Raw genomic sequence first — 23,686 nt, 5'->3', positions numbered from 1 at the left:
TCAGCCTCCAGAGTTGTTGGGATGACAGGGGTATGCCCCTACTCTAGGCTTTGATCTGAGTTTTCTTTTTTTTTTGGTCTTTTTGAGACAGGGTCTCGCTATGCAATTCAGGCTGGCCTTGAGCTCACTTTGTAGCCCAGGCTGATCTCGAACTCACAACGATCCTCCTGCCTCAGCCTCCTGAGTGCTGGGATTACAGGCGTGCAGCGCCACGCCTGGCTTGGTCTGAGTTTTCATTTCAATGGATACATTTTAAATTTCCAAGATGGTTAATTGTTTTTCTTTTAGTGTGTCCCTGTTCTTTTTTAGGCCTGTCCTGATCTTGTTGCAAGAGTGCATCCACTTCCTTTATGCGCTGAGAATGGTGGACATCTGCACTTTAAACTCCCTTGCGGATCTCTCTGGACTTTCCACTGTCCTGGGCGAGAATTCTTTTCTTTTCTGTGTCTGTTGTTGGTCCCTTGTGGTGGGCTTTTCTCTGTGTGATTTCCATTTCTTCTTAGTTCATTTTTATCATTTTGTTTTGTTTTCCAGTGATTGTTTTTCTGTTTGTGCTGCTTCCCTTTCTGTCTGCTTTTGTGGCCTCTGCATCCTGGCCTGACCCTCCACCAGCTGCAGACGGGCCCTGCACTAAGCGGTCTGGGGCGTTCTTCCTTCGTGGGCAGCCCTGGTCCGGACCTCACAGAGCCACCCAGGCTCTTCCTGTCTTGTGGCACCTTCCCTCCCAGGCAGCCCCCAAGCACCTTGTTCCTGGCCCCTGCCTGGGGCCTGGGGGGCAAAGCCCTGGTGTCCAGCCTGGTTCCCTGGCCCGGGATGGGACCCTGGCCTGGGCGCCCCACATGCCTGAACTCCCTTGGCTTGCTGACTTGTTTTGTCTGTGGCTTTCTACTATTATGTGGGAGCCCTTCTGTAGATGTAGCATTGACTTCTCTTTGTTACTTAAAACTCTTAAAATTTTAATTTTTAAATTACAATACAAGCGCAAATTACATCACACGGAATGAACCTCGCTAGAGTGAATGTTCCGTGACGCTTAGTACATCCACAGAGTGAGCCCACCACCTCTGCCTGCTTCCGGAACATTCTCACAGCCCTGAGAGAACCCCAAGCCCGTTAAACAGTCACCCCCTACCCCATTCCCTGGTCATGCAGCTACCTTCTGTCTCCCTGGGTTTTTCTCTCTGGAGATTTCACGTAAATGGAGCCAGACACTACGTGGCCTTTGTGCCTAGCGTAAGATTTTCAGGGTTCATCCGTGTTGTAGCCTGTGGGGCTCCATTCCTTTTTCATGGCCAAATAATATTCCCTAGTGTGGACAGGCAGCATTTGTCTGGTTCCTTGTTTGAGTCTGTGGTCAGTTCTGTTGGGCAAGACCTAGACAGGGAGCTTCTGAGCATGTGGCACGTGACTGTCCTGGCACTACCTGCCTTTGAGGGCTGCGGGTCACAGGGCTCCAAGCTCTGCTCCTAACTCGGACTTTCTTCCTTTCCTGGACTGGCGTGGAGAGTTCACTTCTCTTCTTCCTCTTCCTCCTCCTTTTGCATACTGGGGATCCAACCCAGTGCTGTCGCGCTGAACTACATCCGCAGCCCTTTGGATTTTTAAAATTTGAAACAGGGTCTTGCTGAGTCAGTAAGTGGTCCAGGCTGGGCTTGAACTTGGCAGTCCTCCTGCCTCAGCCTCCCCAAGTGCTAGGATTACTGGGGGGATCCACCACACTCTGCTTGTTTTTGCTCTTTCGACTGTGCATCTGAAGCTATTTTGCTTTGCTTCCTCTGGATTTCTGCACAATAGTCACCCCTCACCCCGGGCATGTGCTCCAGGATGCGCCAGGCGTGCTCGAAACCGCAGACAGAACCGCGACCTGGACAAACCGTGTTTTCCGTATTCTTCACCATGAGCAAGTGTGATTTACAAATTACGTTCAGTAAGAGATTAACACAGGCGGGGCTGGGGATTTAGCTCAGCAGCAAAGTGCCTGCCTGGCAAGCGCAAGGTCGTGAGTTCGGTTCCTGGTACCGGAGAAAAACAAAAAACAAAAAACACAACAAAAAAGAGATTAACACAGGCAAAATAAAACAGAACAGCCGTAACAATATAGCGTAATGAAAGTCTCGGGGATATTTTCTCTCTCTCTCTCAGAATCTCTCATGTTGCTGTATTTTCGGGGTACGCTTGGCCTCAGAGAACGGAAGTCATGGGAAGGGAACCCATGGCTCGGGTCTGCTGGGGCTTGGGGTGTGGGCTGCCGGCCGTGTGTTTGCTCAACCTGCTGCCCAGCCCGGAATGCCCTGGACCGGGCCCGTCGACCCTGTCCCTGGCGGGGTGGCGCCGTCCCTGCGTGGAGCTCTGGGCCCCGCTGATGGGCGCTTCCTCACAGAGCTGGATGCTGGTGCAGAGGAAGTGGATGTACCTCGAGAGCATCTTCATCGGGGGCGACATCCGGTCCCAGCTCCCGGACGAGGCGAAGAAGTTTGACAACATCGACAGAGTGTTCCGGAGGGCAAGTGACGGCGGGGGCCGCCTCGGGGGACGGGACGGGAGGGAGGCCCTTCCTCGCTGTTCACCTGGGCGCTTCCTCTGCTCAGGAGTCTGCATTTTGTCAGTCATGCTATGTCATCTTCATCGGTTTGGTAAAAACTTCTTTTTGACCCTTAGCTGTTGGCCCCTGACAGCGATCCATTTTGTGCTTATTTTTATTATAAAAGTAATATCTGCTCAAGAACTTTTCTTTTGACACAAGATCTTGATGTGTAGTTCAGGCTGGCCTTGAACTCATGGAGATCCTCCTGCCTCAGCCTCCGGAGGGCTGGGATAACAGGCCTGCGCACCACGCCCGGCTAAGAATTTTGGGAAGTGTAGAAAAATAGAACAAATACATATGACAGTGTGCCTTCTTAGGCTCATCTTCTTTAGGAAAGTATCAGTTGCTTGGTTAAGTGTGGAAAGGACAAGGCACATCACCTCGCCCGGTGACAGGGCGCCTCTCCCCGCACAGATCATGGGCGAGACCCTGAAGGACCCGGTGATCAAGAGGTGCTGCGAGGCCCCCAACCGCCTGGCCGACCTGCAGCACGTGGCCGAGGGGCTGGAGAAGAGCCAGAAGAGCCTCAACGACTACCTGGACTCCAAGCGCAACGCCTTCCCGCGCTTCTTCTTCATCTCCGACGACGAGCTGCTCAGCATCCTGGGCAGCAGCGACCCCATGTGCGTGCAGGAGCACATGATCAAGGTGCGCGCCGCGGGCACGGCGGGAGGGACGCCTGTTTCCGGGGGGCTGTTAGGACGTGAAGACGTCGCATGACGAAGTCTTAGGCCGGCGCCTGCGTCCCCTGTGGGCCCGGGGACCTCAGCAGCACCCACCAGGACTGACACGTGACACCCCTCAGCCACTCCTCTCTCCCCCCGTGGAGCTCATGGTGAAGCTGGCGCGCTCCCCGTCCCGCCCTCCACTCAGCTCTTCTGCTTCCGGGAGACAGACACTGTCGGGACTCGGGAGTGGTTTTTCCTCCTCACGATTTCTTTTTTGTGTGCGTGCTCACACACACACACACACACACACACACACACACACACAGAGGCGCGCACACACACACACACACAGGTGCACACACGCATGCGCACACATACATCCTAGCTCCAAGACCTATATGTTGGCGGGAAGCAGCAGAGAAACTGTCCCTTGTGAGGTTGGGCAGAGGGTGGCCGGATATCAGCTAGTCAGCTCTATATTTTGCTTGTTTGTTTATATTTTTGGCGGTCCTGCGGATGGAACCCAGGGCCTTGCGTGTGCTAGGCAAGTGTTCTGCTGCCGAGCCCCACGCTGGGCTGGAAGTTGCCATCCTCCTGTCTCAGCCTCCCGAGCGGCCGGGATCGCAGGGTGGGCCTCTGCCGCACCGAGCTGTGCAGTTCGCCCGCTGCACTGAGGCAGGGGTGCAGCACCAGGCAGCGCACCGGGGCTTGGGGGCTCAGGGTCGAGCACCCGCCTGGCGCGCGCCGTGCACGCGCACGCACAACGCACATGCGCGCAACGCTCACGTGGCGAGAGTGACAGGGCCGCGCCGGCCTCTGCTCCGCAGATGTACGACAACATAGCGCTGCTGCGGTTCAGTGACGGCGAGAGCGGAGAGAAGCTGGTGTCGGCCATGGTCTCGGCCGAGGGGGAGGCCATGGGCTTCCGGAAGCTGGTGCGCGCCGAGGGCCGCGTGGAGGACTGGATGACGGCCGTGCTGCGCGAGATGCGGAGGACCAACAGGCTCATCACCAAGGAGGCCATCTTCAAGTACTGCGAGGACAGGAGCAGGTGAGGGTGACCCGGGGAGCCGAGGCCGTGCAAGGGCCGGGGGAGCTCTGGTCTCTGCTCGAAGTCAGCGGCCTTCCAGTGATCGCCTCCCCCGGGGCAGCGCTTTGCAATGCGACATGGAGCTTGTTAAAAACACCCGGGATCCCTGCACTCTGGGAGGCTGAGGCAGGAGGACTGCAAGTTTCAGTCCAGCCTGGGCAACCTAATGCCTTCGTAAGACCCTGTCTCAAAAATTAAAGAAGGCTGGGGACGTAGCTCAGCCCTGGGTTCAATCCCCAGTCTCTGTCTCTCTCATGCACCGCACACACCCTCCCATCTGTACACAATCAGGTATGTGTCACTCTGCTCCATGGCGAACCAGCTCTGGGGAGAAAGCAGCTTTGATGAGAGCTCTTATCGGTTCCTTAGTGTGTTTCCCACACGGCCCATGTCATGGCTCGATGGCAGAGCAGGGAGGGCTTAATAACCAGCCTGCATGATTCCAGAACATTCCGGAACATTCCGGAACATTCCACCATGTGCTCTCAGGAGCTGATGCAAGACAGCCTGAAGTGTGTCCCTGATCCCCCGAGACCTGCAGGTGGCCGCCAAGATTAGTAAGGGAGAGTAGGGCCAGAGGGACTCATGTGAATCAATCTGTCTGGAGAGACGATGCCACCCCTTCCTGTGTCTCTGGTTTGGATGAGAAGGAAGGAGCCCCAGGAAGCTGTAGCTCAGGCAGTCGGAAGGAGACCTGCCAGGGAGGGTGATGGTTCTTGCTAGAATTTTGTTTTAACTTCTTACAATAAACCCATCCTACTAAGTATATTTCTTTCCTGGTACTGGGATTGAACCCAGGGGTGCTGTACCACTGAGCTACATCCCCAGCCCTTCTTTAAAATTTTGAGACGGGGTCTCCCTGAGGTGCCCAACCTGGCTTTGAGCTGGCAATCCTCCTGTCTCAGCCTCCCAGAGTGCTGGGGTCACAGGGCGCCACCACAGCCAGGACAGACACCAGCCCGGCCGGTCCCCGCCGCTCACAGCGCGCTGTCCCCTAGGGTGGACTGGATGCTGCTGTACCAGGGCATGGTGGTGCTGGCCGCCAGCCAGGTGTGGTGGACCTGGGAGGTGGAGGACGTGTTCCGCAAGGTGAAGGCGGGGGAGAAGCAGGCCATGAAGCACTTCGGCAGCAAGATGCACCATCAGATCGACGAGCTGGTCACGCGCATCACCGCGCCCCTGAGCAGGAACGACAGGAAGAAGTACAACACGGTCCTCATCATCGACGTGCACGCCAGGGACATCGTGGACTCCTTCATCCGCGGCAGGTGCGTCCCCCCGGGCGTGGCGTCCAGGCTGGGGTGCCGTGCGGCTCTGTGGCCCCCCGCCCAGCCCTGTCCCTCTGCCCTCTGCCCCCGCCCAGCATCCTCGAGGCGCGGGAGTTCGAGTGGGAAAGTCAGCTGCGGTTCTACTGGGACCGGGAGCCGGACGAGCTGAACATCCGCCAGTGCACGGGCACCTTCGGCTACGGCTACGAGTACATGGGGCTCAATGGGCGCCTGGTCATCACGCCCCTCACCGACCGCATCTACCTGACGCTCACGCAGGTGACGGCCGCGAGCCCCAGCCTTGGCGGGGATGCGGACGTGGGTGGGAGGAGCCTCCTATTCCTGTGGGGAACAGGGCCCTGTCCCCTCCTGAGCCTCCTGGGGCAGCCATCGGGCGTCACCAGGCACCAGACGGGTTCCCGCTCACGGCGCAGTGCACAGGCCCCGGGCGCTCACGGCGAGGGGCGGGCGTCCCGTGGATGTCAGCGGAAAGTGCGTGAAGGTCACGGGTGGTGGCCGTCGGGAGGGGCCGGGGTGCCCCGTTTTTGCCCACCTTGTGACGGTCCTTGTTCCGGGTGACCCGCCCTGTGAACGGCCCGAGGGCGAGAGGGTGCCCCGGGAGAGGAGGCAGCTGTGTTTGTGTCTGGCTCCGGGCATGGCGGAGTCCAGGCAGGTCTGTGGGGGCATCCCCCTCCCTGCCGGGGGACAGTGTGCTGAGCTCGCATGGCTTCCCCATTGAGACCCAGCTCATGTGCCTGGCGGCGGGGTCAGTGCCGTGGGGACGGGCACCTGCGCTGCGGGGGGCTGTGGGATGACGCCCCGCCTCTCCCCAGAAATAAGGGTGTGGGCTTGTCTGCCTCCGTCAGGGTTCTCCAGGACCTCCTTCCCCCGACACACGCACGCACACGCATATGCATGCACATGCTCGCACACATGTACACACATGCACACGCGTGCACATGCACACACATAGGAAGAGACGCTAGGAGGCCTTGGCTTCCGCGACCAAGCTGGCCGGCGGCCTCTGCGCCTGTGCTCTGCAGTGTCCCGGGCTCGGGTGGCCGGGCAGCCGACAGGAGCTGGTGGTGTTGGGGCGAAGGCCCAGAACCAGGGGCGCAGTCCCAGCTCGAGCCTCAGGCGTGGAGGATGCGCCTTCCTCGGCCTTTCGTCCCCTCCCATCCCCAGTGGCCTGGGCGGTGCTACCGTCCTGGGCAGCACTCCTGCTCCAGCCTGCCGGTATCAGTGGGTGTGTGTCTCCGGTGCCCCGGGGTGCCCAGAAGTCCCTCGCCACCGGCTGTCCCCACAGCTCCCCGCCCCGTCAGGCTGACCGTCAGCCTAACGGCCGTTCTCCACAGACCCTCCCGGGTGTGTCCTCGTCGGCACAGTGACGAGCTCAGAGCTGCACCTCTTTCCGCTCTCACCCGGCCCTTGGCCCTCACAGGCGCTGTCCATGTACCTGGGCGGTGCCCCCGCCGGCCCGGCAGGAACCGGCAAGACCGAGACCACCAAGGACCTGGCCAAGGCCTTGGGCCTGCTGTGTGTCGTCACCAACTGCGGTGAGGGCATGGATTACAAGGTAAGGCCCTGCCGCCGCGCCTGCTGTCTGCTTCTGCCCGGGGTCGTCTGTGCGTGGCACGAGACACTTCCCAGGTGTCTGCGAAGGGATGGCCACCGCTCAGGCCAGCCCCCCGCCAACGGCCCCCAGCACTGGCCTCGCACCTCCGTGCTTAGCAGACAGGGCGATGGCGGCACGGTGGCCCACAGCGCTCACAGGGACTGGTGGATGTGGCCACCGCAGAGCCCCGGTTCCTTAGGCCCCTTGGGAAAGGGGGCGGCTGTCACTGGATTTTCAACATTTCAGGAGAGGCTGCACCTTGATTTATAAACTACTGGGTGTAAGGGGCCTGGAGGGGCTTTGGGGTCTTCCCAGACAGACCTTCTCAGGGGGGCTGGGACCCGGCCTCTGCCCGGTGGACGAGCCGTCGTTGAACGTAGAAGATGCGCCCATCGGGAGGCCTGGCCCTCGGCCTGACGCCCTGCCGCGGGGTCCCCACAGGCCGTGGGTAAGATCTTCTCCGGCCTGGCGCAGTGCGGGGCCTGGGGCTGCTTCGACGAGTTCAACCGCATCGACGCGTCCGTGCTGTCGGTGATCTCCTCGCAGATCCAGACGATCCGCAACGCGCTCATCCACCAGCTCACCACCTTCCAGGTGAGGCCGTGAGCGCGGCGTCCTGGCGGTCTGCTCTGTAGACCGGGGCCACTCGGGTGGCGGGTGGTAGGAGGCCTGTTTCCCGGTGGGGACGGTCCGGCTTCCCAGATGAGCCTCATCTCTGACGGGCGGGGTTGTGATTCCCCACGACTTCCCACGGAGCCGGCACACGGCTGACGTCCGCGGAAGGAAGGTCGCTCCTACCGCGTGTGTCCCACCCTGCGGGAAAGCAGACCAAGACTCAGAGAGGCTGCGTGCCCTGCTGGGGTCACACAGTGCCTCCCGGGAGCGCTGCCTGCAACCTCCCCGCTGCCTGCAGTTTGAAGGGCAGGAGATCTCTCTGGACGCGCGCATGGGCATCTTCATCACCATGAACCCGGGCTACGCGGGCCGCACGGAGCTGCCCGAGTCGGTGAAGGCGCTGTTCCGGCCCGTGGTGGTCATCGTGCCCGACCTGCAACAGATCTGCGAGATCATGCTCTTCTCCGAGGGCTTCCTGGGGGCCAAGGTGGGTGCGGCTGCCAGGCCCCTCCCTCTGCATGCTGCAGATGTCTTCGCTTTCTCTCTCTCTTCTTAAAATGACAGCTTCTATCCAACCTCCATGGTGCACGCTGGTAATCCTAGCACTCTGGGAGGCTGAGACAGGAGGGTTGCGAGTTCCAGTCTAGCCTGGGCAACTTAGCAAAATCTGTGTCAAAATAAAATAAACAAATAAAAAGGGCTGGGGTTGTAGCTCAGTGCAAAAACCTGGGTTCAATACCCAGGACCACAAAAAGAACAAATAAAACAACCCCAACCAACCAACGAACTAACCAACCAACCAAAAAAGCCCTGTTAGTTTTGGAAGGTTTAAGATTCACAAGAAGTTGTGACACCAGTCACCCAGAGACCTGGTGAACCCTTCACGAAGTCACAGTTTAAATTAAAAAATTATACGTCTGAGAATACTGCCATTTATATGTGTATCTTCTATAATATCCTTTTAATATATGTACTTTATAGATATGTGGATAGATCAATCTCTTTCATAGTATCTTCTTTCAAGAGATCTGATTTTTGAGGTTCCAGGGATTAAGCCTAGGGCTATGTGTACGCCAGGCAAGTTCTACCGTGGAGCTCCATTGTTACTATGAGGCTTTATTATTGTTGTTGTTGTTATTATTATTTAAATTTGAACAGGGTCTCGCTAAGGTGGCAAGGTTGGTTTCAAACTTGTGATCCTGCGGCTTCAGCCTCCCCGGTAGCTGGGACTATAGGCGTGTGCTGCCAGTGTGAATATCCTATGTAGCTCTGTGTGTGTGTGTATCTGTCCATGTGTCTTTTATAACATCCTCTTTCAAGATCGCTATAAAACACGCACACAGCTATTTCTGGGCGGTTCTGGGGACCGCACAGCCCGCGGGGGCTTTTAGCTGAGGAGTCACGCTGACGCTCCGCGGCAGTTGTTTTCGGAAGGCTGCTGCTGCTCGCCGGGCTGCCAGGATCCTGGCTGTGCGGGTTGCGGGCTCGTTTATTTTCCTGACCCAGAGTCCTTGGAGACGGGTGCAGGAGGCGTCCTGGGGACAGGTCTGGGTCACCATGAACACACCTCATCGTTCCTGGTGGGGCTCGGGGCAGGCTCAGACTCCGGGAGGCGGGGCCGAGGAGACCGGCCCTGGTGGCCGTGGTTGGACACGAGGGGCGCCTCCTTTCCGGTGGTGGGGCGGGGTGGGTTTGGGTCGGGTTCGGGTTTGGCCGGGGTTCAGGGCCGGCTCCGCGTGCTCTCAGCGGTCGGCTCGGGGTCTTCCGGGAGCCCGTGTGCTCACTGGCGCAGCGCCGGCCTCTGCCCCGCCTCTGTCCGCAGTCGCTGGCCAAGAAGATGACGGTGCTGTACAAGCTGGCGCGGGAGCAGCTGTCCAAGCAGCACCACTACGACTTCGGGCTCCGCGCCCTGAAGTCGGTGCTGGTCATGGCGGGGGAGCTGAAGAGGGGCTCCTCAGAGCTGCGCGAGGTGCGTCCTGCGAGTCTGCTCCCCGAGGTGCCCTGCAGCCGGCGAGGGCGCGGTGCAGTGCTCGGCCGCAGGCTTGGGTCCCGGGCAGCTCTCCCTCCGTTCCGTCTCCTGCCCACTCTGCGGTGACCACTCCTGGCAGGCTGTGTCCCCATGGGTCCCGCACGTGTTCATTTAATTTTCATACTCCATGTTTTTTCGGGGGGGCATTGAGACAGAGTCTTGATTTGTAGCCCAAGCTGGTCTCAAACTCGAGGTGATCCTCCTGCCTCAGCCTCCTGAGTGCTGGGATTACAGGTATGCTCCACCATGCCTGGCCTTTATACTCCATTTTTATAGATTCCATTTTGTTTTTTTTTATTCTCATATACAATTTTGAAAGATAAATTACAATTAAAAAATCTTCGCCATTTCATATAAAATATCATTTAACAAAAAGTTTTATCTAAACTGTTACCTACATAAAGTTTTATACCGTATATGAAATTAAGTGACATTCTTTTAGAATTTAAAATTTTCTGTGAAATACATAATTTAAAACCATGCATAATTATGCAATACGTGTAGTTATACATATCATGTATATAATATGATGCCGTAGATGGGCATGGTGGCGCAATCTGGGAGGCTGAGGCAGGAGGATCACAGGTTGGAGTCCAACCTGGGCAACTTAGTGACTCAGTGAGACCCAGTCTCAAAATAAAAACTGTTACAGAAAGGCGGTTGTGAAGGGCCTGGTTCAGTCCCCAGTACCGAAACGTCCCTCTGAATCCAGCTCGCGGGGTCCCAGGTGGTCCCCAGAACTGGTGTCCCCTCCGGCCCAGGACGTGGTGCTCATGAGGGCCCTGCGGGACATGAACCTGCCCAAGTTCATCTTCGAGGACGTGCCCCTCTTCCTGGGCCTCATCTCCGACCTGTTCCCGGGGCTGGACTGCCCGCGCGTGCGCTACCCCGACTTCAACGACGCCGTGGAGCAGGTGCTGGTGGACGGCGGCTACACGCTGCTGCCCGTGCAGGTGAGCGGCCGTCCCGGCTGCCTGTGGCCCCCGCGGGTCCTCACGGTTCTTTACAGAGAAGAAAGGCACAATGTTCACAGTGCAAGCTTTGCCTCCCGGTCATCACGATCGTGGTGAAGTGTAAGTGATGTAAAACTCACTGCGGAGCTGCGGAGGAGCGCAGTTCAGCACCACAGCTGTGCAACCCGGACGCGTCCAGCTGTGGAGCTCTTCCCGGTGCAGAGCTGAGGCTGCGTGTGCGTCAGCCCTACCCGCCGCCCTGCATCCTGCTTCCTCTTTCTAGGGACTCGACTCCTCTGGGGACCACCTGGAATTGAGTCCCACAGCTGTGTCCTGTGGTGTCTGGCTTCTGTCACTCAGCATGGTGTTTTTGAGGCTTATCCACGTCAAAGCCTGTTCAGTGCTGTGTTCCTTTTTTAGGGCTGAATGATATTCCACAGCATGCATATCTGTATCTCACCTTCCAACTGTTTGGGGCACAATGGGATCAGATCACTTAAGTATTTTGTTTAGTGTCCCCCATAAACAAAACAAAAAAGATATCTTTTCTGGCAGATAGGTAGAATGACAAGCCACATTGGGCGCAGCCTGGCTGTCCCTCAGCTAGTTAAACAGTGGCCATTGGACCCAGCTTTTCTGTTCCTTGGGGTAGACCCAGGAGGACCCCAGTCCTGCATGCTCTCAGGAGCACTGCTTACAGCAGCCAGGAGTGGCAACAACACACTGTCCATCACCTGATGAGTGGCTAGACAGACTGTGGCCATCTATACCATGGAATATTACACAGCCACGAAGAGGAAGGAGTCACACACACCCATAATGTGATCTTGAAAGTGTGGTGCTTGGTGAAAGAAGCCAGGCGCCACGCCGTACGTGATGTGATTCTGTTTGTGTGAAATGTGCAGAATGGGCAAATCCACGGAGGGAGAAAGCAGGGTGACGGTTTCTGAGAGCTGGACAGGGGCGCAGTAGGATGGGGTTAGGTGGCTAGCGGGATGGGTTTGGGAGGGAAGGGTGGTTCTGAAAATTGACGGTAGGGTGTCGGTTACACAGCTCAGTGACTGTCCTGAAGCTGGACCGGGTGAATTGCACGGGGTATGGGGTCGTTGTCAGTAAAATAGTTTCTTTACAGTGCTTGTCCCACAGGTGGATAAAGTGGTTCAGATGTACGAGACCATGATGACCCGGCACACGACCATGGTGGTGGGACCCACGGGCGGGGGCAAGTCTGTGGTCATCAGTGCCCTGTGCCAGGCCCAGACCAAGTGAGTGTGGCTCTGCTGGGTGGGTGCTGGCTGCCGGGTTGCTTTCTAGGGAAACATTGGGTGACAGAGTTACTTGCACCTGCCTTGATCCCTGACTTCCTGGGAGGGGAAATTTGTCCTGAAAGCCCCTTTAAACTGAGTAGCTTCACTTGTTCCATTGTTGATAGAGTTAACACATTTAATTAATTAATTGACTAATTAATTTTCTTTGCCAGACTGGGGATTGAACCCAAGGATGCTCTGCCACTGAGCTGCATCCCCAGCCCTTTCTATTTTGAGACATTTTCACTAAGCGATCCTCCTGCCTCAGCCTCCTTCAGTGCTGGTATTATAGGCGTGCACCACCACACCTGGCCTGGCTAATATATTTTAGAATGCTAAATAGAGGCCCTTTTGTGCATCTGATAGTGTGTAGGTTTACTTGTGAAACGAGCATTTCACAAACTGTTTTATGAGGATGTTTTGCCGGTGGGCGTTAAGTGGTGCCATTACCTTGGCGTTCAGAGCGCTCCTTTTGCCTAAGACAGGACTCACCACTGGGTGGCGCCGCTGCGCCGTCAGCGCGGCCAGAATTCCCGCGAGCCCTCAGGGACTGGCTGGTCTCCTGGAAGGGCTCCGCTCCTAGGCAATAACCGGATTCCAGGAAGACCTGAGCGGTGCTGATGTCCCAGCAAGCGGCCAAACCCACCGTGACATCTTCGCGCGTCAGCAAATGAGTCTCATGTTTCACGTGAGAAAAGTGGTTTTTGCCTGAACAATTGAGTATTTCGTTCTCTAGCTAGTTCACTGTTAGGTAAATTTGCAGAACGATCGCAGAGGCGTGTGTATGGCCTGTTGTATGCCTGCTATTTTTATTTGTTAATTGTGGACCATGAGTTGTGAAGTTTAGTTTTCTTTAATCACATACCGTGGGAGGAATTTTCAGTCACTATGAAGGGAAAGACTCTGTTTGTCAGATGTAGTAGCTGAGGCCAGATGTTGTCCTGTAAATAAGGCTTGGAGCCAGGTATGATGAGACACACCCATGTTTCCAGCACTCTGGGAAGCTGAGGCAGGAGGATTGCAAATGTGAACCCAGCCTGGGCAATTTGACAACTTAGCAAGATACTGTCTCAAAATTTTAAAAAAATAGGCTGAGTGCCAGGCCCTGGTACAGTCCTCAGCCACACACACACACACACACACACACACACACACACACGTTGTTGTGGAAGCCGGGCTCCCGGTGCCCCAAGGCAGAGCTGCGGCCCGAGGACCACTCATGCAGTGCGAACTCCGGGCAGCGCCCGGGAGCCTGGGGAGTTCTTGTGGCCCGGGTTCCTGACATCTGCTCCAACCCTGGGCCCCCAGCGGGCTCCCGCGTTGTGGCGTGCCTCAATGCTGGCCGAACCCTCTCCTCCCTTGTAGGCTGGGGCTCGTAACAAAGCTGTACATTCTGAACCCCAAGGCCATGAGTGTCATCGAGCTCTACGGCATCCTGGACCCCACCACCCGCGACTGGACGGATGGGGTGCTGTCCAACATCTTCCGGGAGACCAACAAGCCGACGGACAAGAAGGAGCGGAAGTGAGTGGGGCTCAGTGGCTCCCGGTGAGCGGATGTCACAGACACCTGCTGTAGTCTCTGGGGGCTCCGCCAGCCCGGGGTCGCAGCCGGGGCGGGTGGCAGGTGCCATCCTGGGCTCTCTGTGCGTGGTCTTGACTGGCCTTCTTCAGTACCATGTGATGGGTGCTGGGGTTCTGCAGACATCTTAAAGTGACAGAGACCAGCGTCTGTGCTGGTGACTTTTTTTTGTTTTTGTTTTTGTTTTTGGTTTTTCTCCGGTACCGGGAACCGAACTCACGACCTTGCGCTTGCCAGGCAGGCGCTTTTGCCGCTGAGCTAAATCCCCAGCCCCTTGTGCTGGTGACTTTTAAGATCGCTGTTTAGCATTCTCCCCTGGCTCTGGGCCACCCAGGATTGCCGTGCTTGGTCGCCTCGCCTTTGTCACCTCTGACTTTCGCACTCCCCAGGGCTTATCTTTTATGACTTTGCTGTTCTGGAAGATTCTAGACCAGCTGTTTCACAGAAAGCCTCAGTTTGCACCTTCGGCACCAGAGGCAGGAGACGTGGGTTTCCCGGTGAGCGGGCCTCACCTGGGTCTTTGAGGAAAGGCACCGTTTCCCCCTGCGGCTGATGGCAGTCTGTGGGGAGACTCCCGTGGCCATGTGAATGTCCTGTCCCTCATCCAGCCCTCCCCGACGGCTTGAGTGATTGCTGATGGCTACTTGAATCTAATCTTCCCACCAGAAATATAAATGGAGGTTTCGTATTGGGCCCACCAGCCACCTGTGATCCTGGGCTGTCTGCTAGATAATGGAATTGGATGAGTGTTAAATTTCCTGGACTTGATAGTAATGTAAGAGAAGGTGTTTGTTCTTAGCAAATACATGCGAAGGAATTTCGGAGCACAGAATGTTGCTTGTAACTCACTTGAATAAAACAGACAGACAGACAGACAGGAAGAGCACAGATGTGGCAAAATATCTAACAGCTGGAGAATTTGGGTGAAGGGCATATGGGAGTTTTCTGTACAGTTCTATCCTTGAAATTCTGTGAGTCTGAAATTATTGAAAAATGAAAAAGTTAAAAAGAAAAAATACTAGAAGAAAATCAACCGAAAGGCTGTTTAAAAATCCAGCTACTAGCATCTGTGCGTCAAGTGAAGCCGTGTCAGACCATCGCAGGAGGAGATCAGCAGAGAGCCGCCTTTGGAGGTGGGCTTTGCTGTGCTCCGACCCGTCAGAGCCCCAAATCAGAGTGGCACACGGCTTGCAGAGCGGGGGCTGTGGGTCCAGAGTGTGCCTACTGCTAGGACGATTGTGTGTCACCCCGAGGCTGGGAGAGCGGTGCTCCGGGAGCCCTGCAGGCAGCGTGAGGGAGCGACACGGACCACACCACACCGCCGGGTGTGTTCGTTTCGCAGGGCGGCCCTGGCAAGTCACCAGGTGGCTTAAAACAGCAGAGATTTATTCTGTAAGGGTCCGGGTGGCTGGAAGCCTGAGGTCGGGGTTAGCTGGGCCTCCTCCTCCCGGAGGCTCTGGGAAGTCCTGCCTGCGCTCGTCCAGGTTCTGGGGGTGTTAGATGGCCTCGGCCGCGGCCACATCTCTCCAATCCCCGCCTGCCTCCCTGCGTGGCTTCCTGCTCTGTTGTCGGAATCCTTCCTCTACTCTTTTCTCTAAAAGGTCTTTCTTCCTGGATTAGCGACCCCCTTGATGATCCAGAATGTTCGAGCCTTGAGATACTCAGTGTAATTAAATCTGCAAAGACGTTTTCCCAAGTAATGTGACAATCACGGCTTTTGGTGAATACATCTTTGGGAGGGCAGGACCACCAAAACCAGGACCCACAGATGTGTGGAGTTCTTTCCTTTTCTGTTAGCTCTACTGTCAGACAACTAAGAGTTTAAACAGTGATGAGTAGCAACTGATACTCAGCCTCAGGTTCAAAAAAAGAATGACATGGGGGGTGGAGGGTGGGCAGTGACCCTTTCTGTTGCCATGGAAGCCACTCTTCAGCACCAGCAGATGCAAGATCTCAGCTCAAGGGCGGGGATGGCGGCACACACCTGTAATCCCAGCACTTGGGAGGCTGAGGCAGGAGGATTGCTGTGAGTTTGAGGCTAGCCTGGACTATATAGCAAGACCCTGTCTCAAAAGACAAAGACAAACAAATAGGTTGGCGTGGTCAGGACACATACTTTGCCCAAAAGGGGGGAAATTCAGACTTTTGTGTGAGGTCCCCTGCTCCTTAAATATCGATGGCTAGTTAAGACAGTGTCCGTGTCCCATGCGGTAGAACCTCCGTGCCCTGCAGGGTGCTGTCACATCCTGGCTGGAGACCCCTGGGGCATGACCTCCGTAGGAGACCTCCGTAGGAAGCCCTCTCGGACCCTGGCTCCCCGCCCTTTGGCCACTGCAGGTATATTTTGTTTGATGGTGACGTGGACGCTCTGTGGGTGGAAAATATGAACTCTGTGATGGACGACAACAAGCTGCTGACGCTGGCCAACGGGGAGCGTATCCGGCTGCAGGCTCACTGTGCTCTGCTCTTTGAGGTGAGTCGCAGTAAGGGTCGGTTCTGAATGGAAGTCTTTCTTCTAATTAAAAATGTAGACGTTTGTCAGTGTAGCAGTACATCTTGACAAATACTTAAAATGCAGACTCTTGTCTTGAGTGCATCTCTTCGTTGCTTACCCACTCCCCCTTCCCTCTTCCCACTGCACCCCAAAGGTGACTACATTTGGGTTTTTTGAGTTGTTTCTTCTGATAGTTACTCTAGTACCCGAAGCAACATGCTTAGTGTGCTGTTTCTTCTTTCATGAAGTTTACAGGTGACTGATTACCCGAGTACTGTGAAAGTGAGGATTTCTCTCACACAACCAGCTGGCCATCTCTCCTCAACTAGTATATTGTAACTTGGTTTACAGTAGCCAATATTTGTATTTTTGTGAACATGGAAATATTTACTGCAAACCAACAAGTATATTATAACTACATTTACAGTGGTACCTTGTTTTGTGAACTTGATCCTTTCCTTAATTCTGGTCCAAGCCAAGTTGGACAAGAACAAAATCAAATTCAACAGTCAGGCTCAATGTTAGCCTTGTGGGGAAATTTGATTCTGTTCTCCTCCAGTGTGGTTTGGGACCAGAGCTGTGGAGAGAATTGAGTTTGTGAACGAGGCACTGCTGTGCAGTGTTTCAGAGCCATTTGTTTTGTCTGGAGTTTGTAGTTGCCTTTGTTTTCCTCTTACACTATTTGCCTTTATCCCACACACACTTGCCTTTTTCAAGTTTTCTATCATACCAAGTATTTTCCTGGGCCCTTTTCTTCCTGGAAACTACTCCTCAAGGCTCTCTATCTCCCACTCATAATACCAATGGCTTGTTTCATAGCTGTGTCCCTGAGAGCTGCTTTTGCTCCAGTTTCCTATTGACCAGACCCCACCTCCTGAGAACCCTGGGTTCATTTACCCCCAAGAGGCGCCACGTACAAGCATGGGAGGGCATGTGGGACATTCTGTCATATACAGATCATTATCTAGTTGGCCGGCGGAACTGCGTCTTTCTCATAAACAGAGATTTTGTTAACGTTGCTGATTCAGCATTGTATTTATTAAGCTTTGTGCTACCTACCTGATCTCAACTATGGTTATTAAAAAAGACTGAAAGGAAGATACTCTAAAACAATGCTTGTTTCTAGGTGGTAGGATTTGTATAACTTCATTTCTTCTTTATAATTTTAAAATTTCTGTCAGGTATTCTATAACATATTTTTCATATTAATTTTATAGTAAGGGAAAAATTTAAAAGGTATTACATCAGAGATATATAATCTTACCCTAACCCTAAATGTTCAACTAAAAGCTCCAGGAAGTCTTGGTAATTGTGTATGACATGGGTTTTGTGCAGAAGAAGAAGCTGCGAATGTGAACGATTTTCTTTCTTCCTCCAGGTTGGAGATTTGCAGTATGCTTCCCCTGCAACTGTGTCTCGATGTGGAATGGTTTATGTGGATCCGAAAAACTTGAAATACCAACCATACTGGAAAAAATGGGTTAATCAAATACAAAACAAGGTGAAAATTATTCCTCCGGTAAACTTAAAGTTAGTAGTATTGGTGGCCCGTCCGGAGGGATATTTGTAATTGGAGTTCATGACCTTGTGTCCTTGACCTGCTAAGGTCCTTTCGCATGAATCCGACGCAAACATGGCTGACACACTTGTTGTTTGCACACATTTCATGGTCTAGAGCAGGTTTAGCAGGCTCTTGCACAGGGATAGATAGTAGATGTCTTAGACTTCGGGGCATTATCGCTTCTTGTGGGCCTGCTTAGTTCTGCTGCTCCGGCGTGAACGTAGCTAGACAAATACGTGCGCAGAGGACATGCTGGGGGACTGGTAGAAGTTTATTGACAAACTCAGGTGGCGAGCCAGACGTGGCCTGTGGTTTTTGGTTTGCAGCCCACAGTCTGGTCCAGAGAAGCCCAGTGACTGAGAGGCGGGGGTGCCCATGCTGTGCCCTCAGGCACACTGGGTGGGGCAGCGTGTGCCGGGCCCAGCTTGTCACGTAGCAGAGACCCAGTGCTTTTGGTCAACCCCAGACTGTGCGACGTGTCCCGAGGCCGCTGGGGCGGCACATCGCCTTGGCAGTGGGCATCCCTGAGGGATGGAGAGGCGTGTGTGAGTTGTGGTTCGGTCACAAGCTGGACACCATGACACCTTCCCACAAGGGATGCAGGTGGTGGCTGGCTGTGTCTTTACGAAGGCCACGGGCCGGTGGGAGTGGGAGAGCAGGACGTAATGGCTCCAGAGTGGAGAAGACCAGAGGAAACGCGGTCGCCCTTTGCGAGGTGGCTGGTGACATCACTGGAACTCCAAGCAGTGGGCCCCTTTCTCCCACGGGGCCCCGCTGGCTCCTCTCCCTTACTTCCAGGGCTGGGGTGGACCCGTGGCAGGGATGGCATGCAAGTGCGTTGCGGAGGACAGAACTCTCCGCAAGCACAGGCGCTGGTGTTGGGGTTCCTCACCTGCCGCCCAGCTGCTCCTCCCATGTCTCTCGCCCTTCTGGACAAGCAAACCTTTAATTCCCATTGAAGAGAAGAAACCTTTGAAAATTCTTTGGGACACTGGTCTTTCCTAGGCAGAACAAAATGATTTAAATCATCTTTTTGAGAAGTATGTGCCCTATCTCATCGACGTGATAGTGGAAGGGATAGTGGATGGACGGCAAGGAGAGAAGCTGAAGACCATAGTTCCGCAGACGGACCTGAACATGGTAGGAAACCGTCCTAGCGGGGGCGGGAATTCTGCCTTCAGGGTAGAGCCCATCGTGGACTTGAAGGGGAGCAGAGGTGCCATGTGGGTCGCTCGCAGCCTGGTGGGTGAGCGTTGTGGGCCGTCCTCTTTGCTGCTTTTGCGACCCTGTTCGGGGCAGTATGCTGGGCTCCGTTGGTGTGAACCAATACGGTGGTGCATACGTTCCCATCGCTCTGGGTCCTGGGCCCCGGGCTTGAGGACAGCGCTAACCCTCGGGGTGGGAAGGTAGGGGCTGACCTCGGCACTTTCCTGTGAGCCAGGTAACCCAGCTGACCAAGATGTTGGATGCATTGCTAGAGGGAGAGATCGAGGACCCCGACCTGCTGGAGTGCTACTTCCTGGAAGCTCTGTACTTCTCGCTGGGTGCCTCCCTGCTCGAGAACGGAAGGATTAAGTTTGATGAGTGTGTTAAACGCCTGTCTTCTCTGTCCACTGTGGAGACAGAAGGGGTTTGGGCCAAACCCGGGGAGCTGCCAGGTGAGCGGAGTGTCACCGCTGGCCTGCTCACAGTGCTTTGGCTTCCGTCTTTAGAGGACGCAGACTTGCTTTTCCGTATGCCCATGGCCCTGCGTGGGGTTTGCAGCCTGTTTGCTCCCGGAGCGAAATGCCGTGGTCAGAGTCCCTGGCAGCCCCTGGGGGGAAGCTCAGGTGCACCCCTGGCGCCTTGGAAGCCAGCGCCTTCCCACGCCCTTTCCCGAGGGCCTGGCCTCTTCCTCTCCCGGGCTGCAGCGCCGTGGGCTCCGCTTGCGCCCCTGCGTTTCTCACGGTCCGCCTGACCCCGCTGTTCTCCTTCGGGCTCCCCTTGCCGTGTAAAGCCACCTGCTGGGTGTCCGTGTCTGCGCACCACAGGCCCTCGAGTGTGGGCTCGGAGGCCGCTCACAGAAGACCGACCTGCGAGGGGCTTAAGCTCTGTGTGGAAAACGGGCGTCTGCGAAGACCTGCAGTGGTGGCTCCAGCACCTCGCACTGGGCCACTGAGTGGCAGCTGGGGGAGCATCTGGGAGGGGCTTCCCTGGGAGGACAGCGCCTGTGACTGCGGAGCCTGAGTGCGGGACGGCGATCACGGTCCTTTCCCTGCCCTGCCCTGGCGCCTGTCACACCTGTCCTCCCACTGCACCCACGTTGTTCTCTTCCCTCTGCCCGTCCCCAGCCAACCTGCGGCATCCGTACGGGCATCCAACCGGGCTCTGTGCCCGGTTGTTTCGTCCCAGGGAAGGGACTCTGTCCATTGAGGGCTAGCGTTAGTTCGGGGCACATAGCCCGTGCCTGGTGGGGGGCGTGGGGGGACCCAGTGTGGCGTCTGTCCCGTGGAGCAGCGCATTCCAGATGTGTGCCAGGGCTTACTCGGGGTCCCCGTGTCTCCGGTCAGAGGGTCGCAGCCCGCCCTTCATTGCAGGCCACCTTCCCACCTTGTACGACTTCCACTTCGATTCCAAGCGGAACCAGTGGATCCCGTGGGGCAAGCTGGTCCCGGAGTACGTCCACGACCGCGAGAGGAAGTTCATCGACATCCTGGGTGAGCAGGAGGAAGCGAGAGCATCCCTGGCCTCGCTGGTGTCTGGGTCCCGCCTGGGAGCCCTTGGGACAAAGCGAGGGCAGTGAGCCGCGGGCCTCTGAAGGTTGGCACCTGGGGTTCTCTCTGTCCTGCTGGCTCTGGGCACCTTGAGGTAGCTGTGACCCTCTACTCCCCCCTTCAGGCCGGTGCCCACAGGGTGGGTGCCCTTGGCAGCCTGCACAGCTCACGGGTGCGTGCAGGACCACAGGGATGCAACAGGAGTGAACGGCAGCATTGTGTAAACAGAGCTGCCCGGAGGCATGGTGCACCGTGGGTGGTTGCGCCCCTCTGGCGATTTAGACAAAATCCAGCAGGATAATTTCATACATTTGCACCTGCTTCCAGAGCGAGGCACCCCCACTTTCTCAGGGACCCACTGGGATTGAGATCTGCCCTTGTGGAGTGGGTGCCGCACCTGACTTTGGGGCTAGGCTTTCTCCAGAGGAAGTTCTCGGTCAGGAAACCCAGTCCTGCAGGAAGCAGGCAACGAAGCATCATGCCCTCACCAAGTCACATGCTTAAAGCAGGTGATTCTGTGGCACATTAGAGCTCAGTACGGCGAAGCAGTGGGAAATGATGGTGCGGTGATGCGGTTTCTCCACGGAGGTTTTACCCGTCTACGGTTTTGAGGTCGCCGCTCAGCCCTTGCTGCTGCTTCTGATGCCCCCACTTGGCGTTCCTGCGATGCCCCCATTCTGATGTCTTTTAGTTCACACAGTGGATACAACCCGCACCACCTGGATACTGGAACAAATGGTTAAAATTAAGCACCCTGTTATTTTCGTTGGTGAATCTGGCACTTCTAAGACAGCTACTACCCAGAACTTCCTTAAGAACCTGAATGGAGACACTAATGTAAGTCACCATTTGTATGTGTCATCTCTGCCGCGTAACAAATCACACAGCACACAGCAGCTGAACATGATGAACACTCGCTGCCTGGCATTTGCCTGGCTTGGGGCACAGGGGTGGCTCAGGCGGGGGCTCTCGTCCAGCCTGTGGTTATAGCAGTCAAGCTGTTTGCAGGGCTGCCTTTGTGGGAAGGCTCTGCCGCAGCTCTTCTGAAGTGGCTCTTTGTGCTGGCCTTAGGCTGCTGCTAGGACAGGGAATTGGTGAAGCTGACTTGGCTCCTGGTTCTGGAGGCCGGAAGTCCTAGTGCCCAGTGTTGCCCACAGAGTATTCAGGCCGCACCCTGACTCAGCAGAGGGTGACCCGTGGTGGGACGGAGCAAGCTTGCCACAGGAAGCTCACTTTTATTAAAAATGCTAAACAAAATACCTCCCCCAAATCCCACTTCCTTGATGACCTCATCCTGTCACCTTCCAAAAATCCCGCCTCCCATCCCACATGAATCTGGGGCCTAAGCATGCAGCACAGGACACGGGGCCTCCTCAGACTGAAGCACTGCTCTGGACACAGCGCTGGCTTCGTGTCCCGGGTAGACAGTGGAGTAGGAGTCCGGAGGTTTCCACAGCCTGAGGGCCTGGCAGGGCCCGACTTTTCGGAGCCAGAGGGACCTGAGGCTTGTGGGTGAGGCTGATGGACACCTTGTTCAGAGGCCTCTGTCCTGTCATCCTCCTGGGGACTCTGCAGCTGGAGTTCATGGGGCCAATAGGAGCCTCTGAACACATTCTCTGGGACAAGACGCACGTCCAGCATCCACACGTCTGGCTTACGTGCACACGCTCCTGGGCACCGTGGCTGGTGGGTGTTTTAAAAAGCAGCAGTTCCCCAATATTGTCCCCACAAGTGTGGGCATCACTGAAAGCATTTTAAAATCCCCCAGACCAGCTGGGTGTGGTGGCGCACTCCCCAGTGCTCGGGAGGCTGAGGCAGGAGGATCATTGCAAGTTTGAGACCCATCTGGGCTACAAAGTGAGCTCAAGGCCAGCCTGACCTGCATAGTGAGACCCTGTCTCAAAAAGACAAAAAAAAAAAAAAAAAAATCCCCGCGACCTGCTGAGGCAGGGCTGGCAGTAGGGGCCGAGGGCGTGCGCGAGGGTCCAACGCACGCACCACTCTCTAGACCTTAGTTCCAGAGCCTGAGTCAGGGCCGTCCCCAGGCCTGGGGGCGACAGCTCCTTACCGGCTCATGCCACCCACCAAAGGAAAGAGGAATTCTCTCTTTAGCGTTTCAGATATGAGGAAGCACAGACCCACACTGGTTTGTGAGAACGCGCAGGTTGGAGAGCACGCGTTTGAAAGGTGGACGGCAGCCTATGGCCGCCGTGGAGCAAAGGCCCACGTGCTGAGCCTCTCTGTTCCAGATTGTGCTGATGGTCAATTTCTCCTCCCGCACCACGTCCATGGACATCCAGAGAAACTTGGAGGCCAACGTGGAGAAGCGCACGAAGGACACTTACGGCCCCCCCATGGGCAAGCGGCTCCTGGTGTTCATGGACGACATGAACATGCCCAAGGTAGCGGGCGCGGGGTGCGGGGCACAGCCTGGTGTCATCGGTGCCAGTGTGCGGAGGGCGAGTGTCAGACGCCAGGCTCTAGCCCTCAGCTTGTGCAGGGGCCACCTTGGGCCTCCCCTCAGTGCGCATGTGGCTGAGAAACGGGCTCCAGCGTGCCCTGCTTCAAACTGTGCCGCTGCTCTTGGCCCCATGCGCACGGGAAGCAGGGCAGACCCTCCAAGAGTTCCCCAGGGTGAACCGAGCCCAGGAACCTCAGCTGCGTCCTGAGGGCGTTGCTGGGGCCAGAGCCTGAGAACTGCGGATTTCTCAACCCATTGCAGCTTAAGTTAATATGTTTTCAGGGAACTGTTTCTCCCCCTGAAAACCTGTCTTCCAGAGGAGCATGTGTAAAACCAGGATCCACATATCTGATCATCTGTCCATCCACTCATATATTTAGTCATCTGCTCAGGATTCATCCATCCATCCACCCATTCCATTAGTTGTCATCTATTCATCTATTATTCTACTTATTCATCCACCTATTTTCCATCCACAAGTGTCCATCTGTTTACCCATCTGTCCATTCATTTATTCATCTGTCCATCTATACATCCACCCATTTACCCATTCATCCATTTATTCATTTAATCATCCATCTATCCATCCATCCATCTCTCCATCATTCCATCCATCCATGTATCCATCCATGTATCCATCCATCCATCCATCATCCATCCATCCATGTATCCATCCATCCATGCATCCATCCATGCATCCATGTATC

At 55.6% G+C, this 23,686-nt stretch overlaps 1 protein-coding gene across 4 annotated transcripts in view; it reads left to right on the top strand.

The window, feature by feature from the left end:
- Nucleotides 1-23,686, top strand: part of Dnah10 (dynein, axonemal, heavy chain 10) — a 101,785-nt gene that overhangs the window by 44,587 nt on the left and 33,512 nt on the right. For 3 of the 4 annotated variants that reach the window (XM_013503540.1, XM_013503542.1, XM_013503543.1), the window contains 19 exons: nucleotides 2,381-2,503; nucleotides 2,999-3,232; nucleotides 4,080-4,303; nucleotides 5,341-5,610; nucleotides 5,706-5,889; nucleotides 7,052-7,186; nucleotides 7,667-7,819; nucleotides 8,139-8,327; nucleotides 9,663-9,809; nucleotides 10,631-10,822; nucleotides 11,969-12,087; nucleotides 13,495-13,653; nucleotides 16,048-16,183; nucleotides 17,583-17,705; nucleotides 18,771-18,905; nucleotides 19,207-19,423; nucleotides 20,342-20,461; nucleotides 21,210-21,355; nucleotides 22,768-22,920. In XM_013503540.1, the coding sequence (XP_013358994.1) occupies nucleotides 2,381-2,503; nucleotides 2,999-3,232; nucleotides 4,080-4,303; nucleotides 5,341-5,610; nucleotides 5,706-5,889; nucleotides 7,052-7,186; nucleotides 7,667-7,819; nucleotides 8,139-8,327; nucleotides 9,663-9,809; nucleotides 10,631-10,822; nucleotides 11,969-12,087; nucleotides 13,495-13,653; nucleotides 16,048-16,183; nucleotides 17,583-17,705; nucleotides 18,771-18,905; nucleotides 19,207-19,423; nucleotides 20,342-20,461; nucleotides 21,210-21,355; nucleotides 22,768-22,920 (3,159 nt within the window). The remainder of the gene's footprint in view (nucleotides 1-2,380; nucleotides 2,504-2,998; nucleotides 3,233-4,079; nucleotides 4,304-5,340; nucleotides 5,611-5,705; nucleotides 5,890-7,051; nucleotides 7,187-7,666; nucleotides 7,820-8,138; nucleotides 8,328-9,662; nucleotides 9,810-10,630; nucleotides 10,823-11,968; nucleotides 12,088-13,494; nucleotides 13,654-16,047; nucleotides 16,184-17,582; nucleotides 17,706-18,770; nucleotides 18,906-19,206; nucleotides 19,424-20,341; nucleotides 20,462-21,209; nucleotides 21,356-22,767; nucleotides 22,921-23,686) is intronic. The other variant, XM_013503541.1, reaches the window with a different exon arrangement.

The sequence above is a fragment of the Chinchilla lanigera genome, unplaced genomic scaffold (assembly GCF_000276665.1).
Source record: "Chinchilla lanigera isolate Chin_1 unplaced genomic scaffold, ChiLan1.0 scaffold00081, whole genome shotgun sequence".
Taxonomy (NCBI): Eukaryota; Metazoa; Chordata; class Mammalia; order Rodentia; family Chinchillidae; genus Chinchilla; species Chinchilla lanigera.
This window is presented reverse-complemented; position numbering and strand designations above follow the sequence as displayed.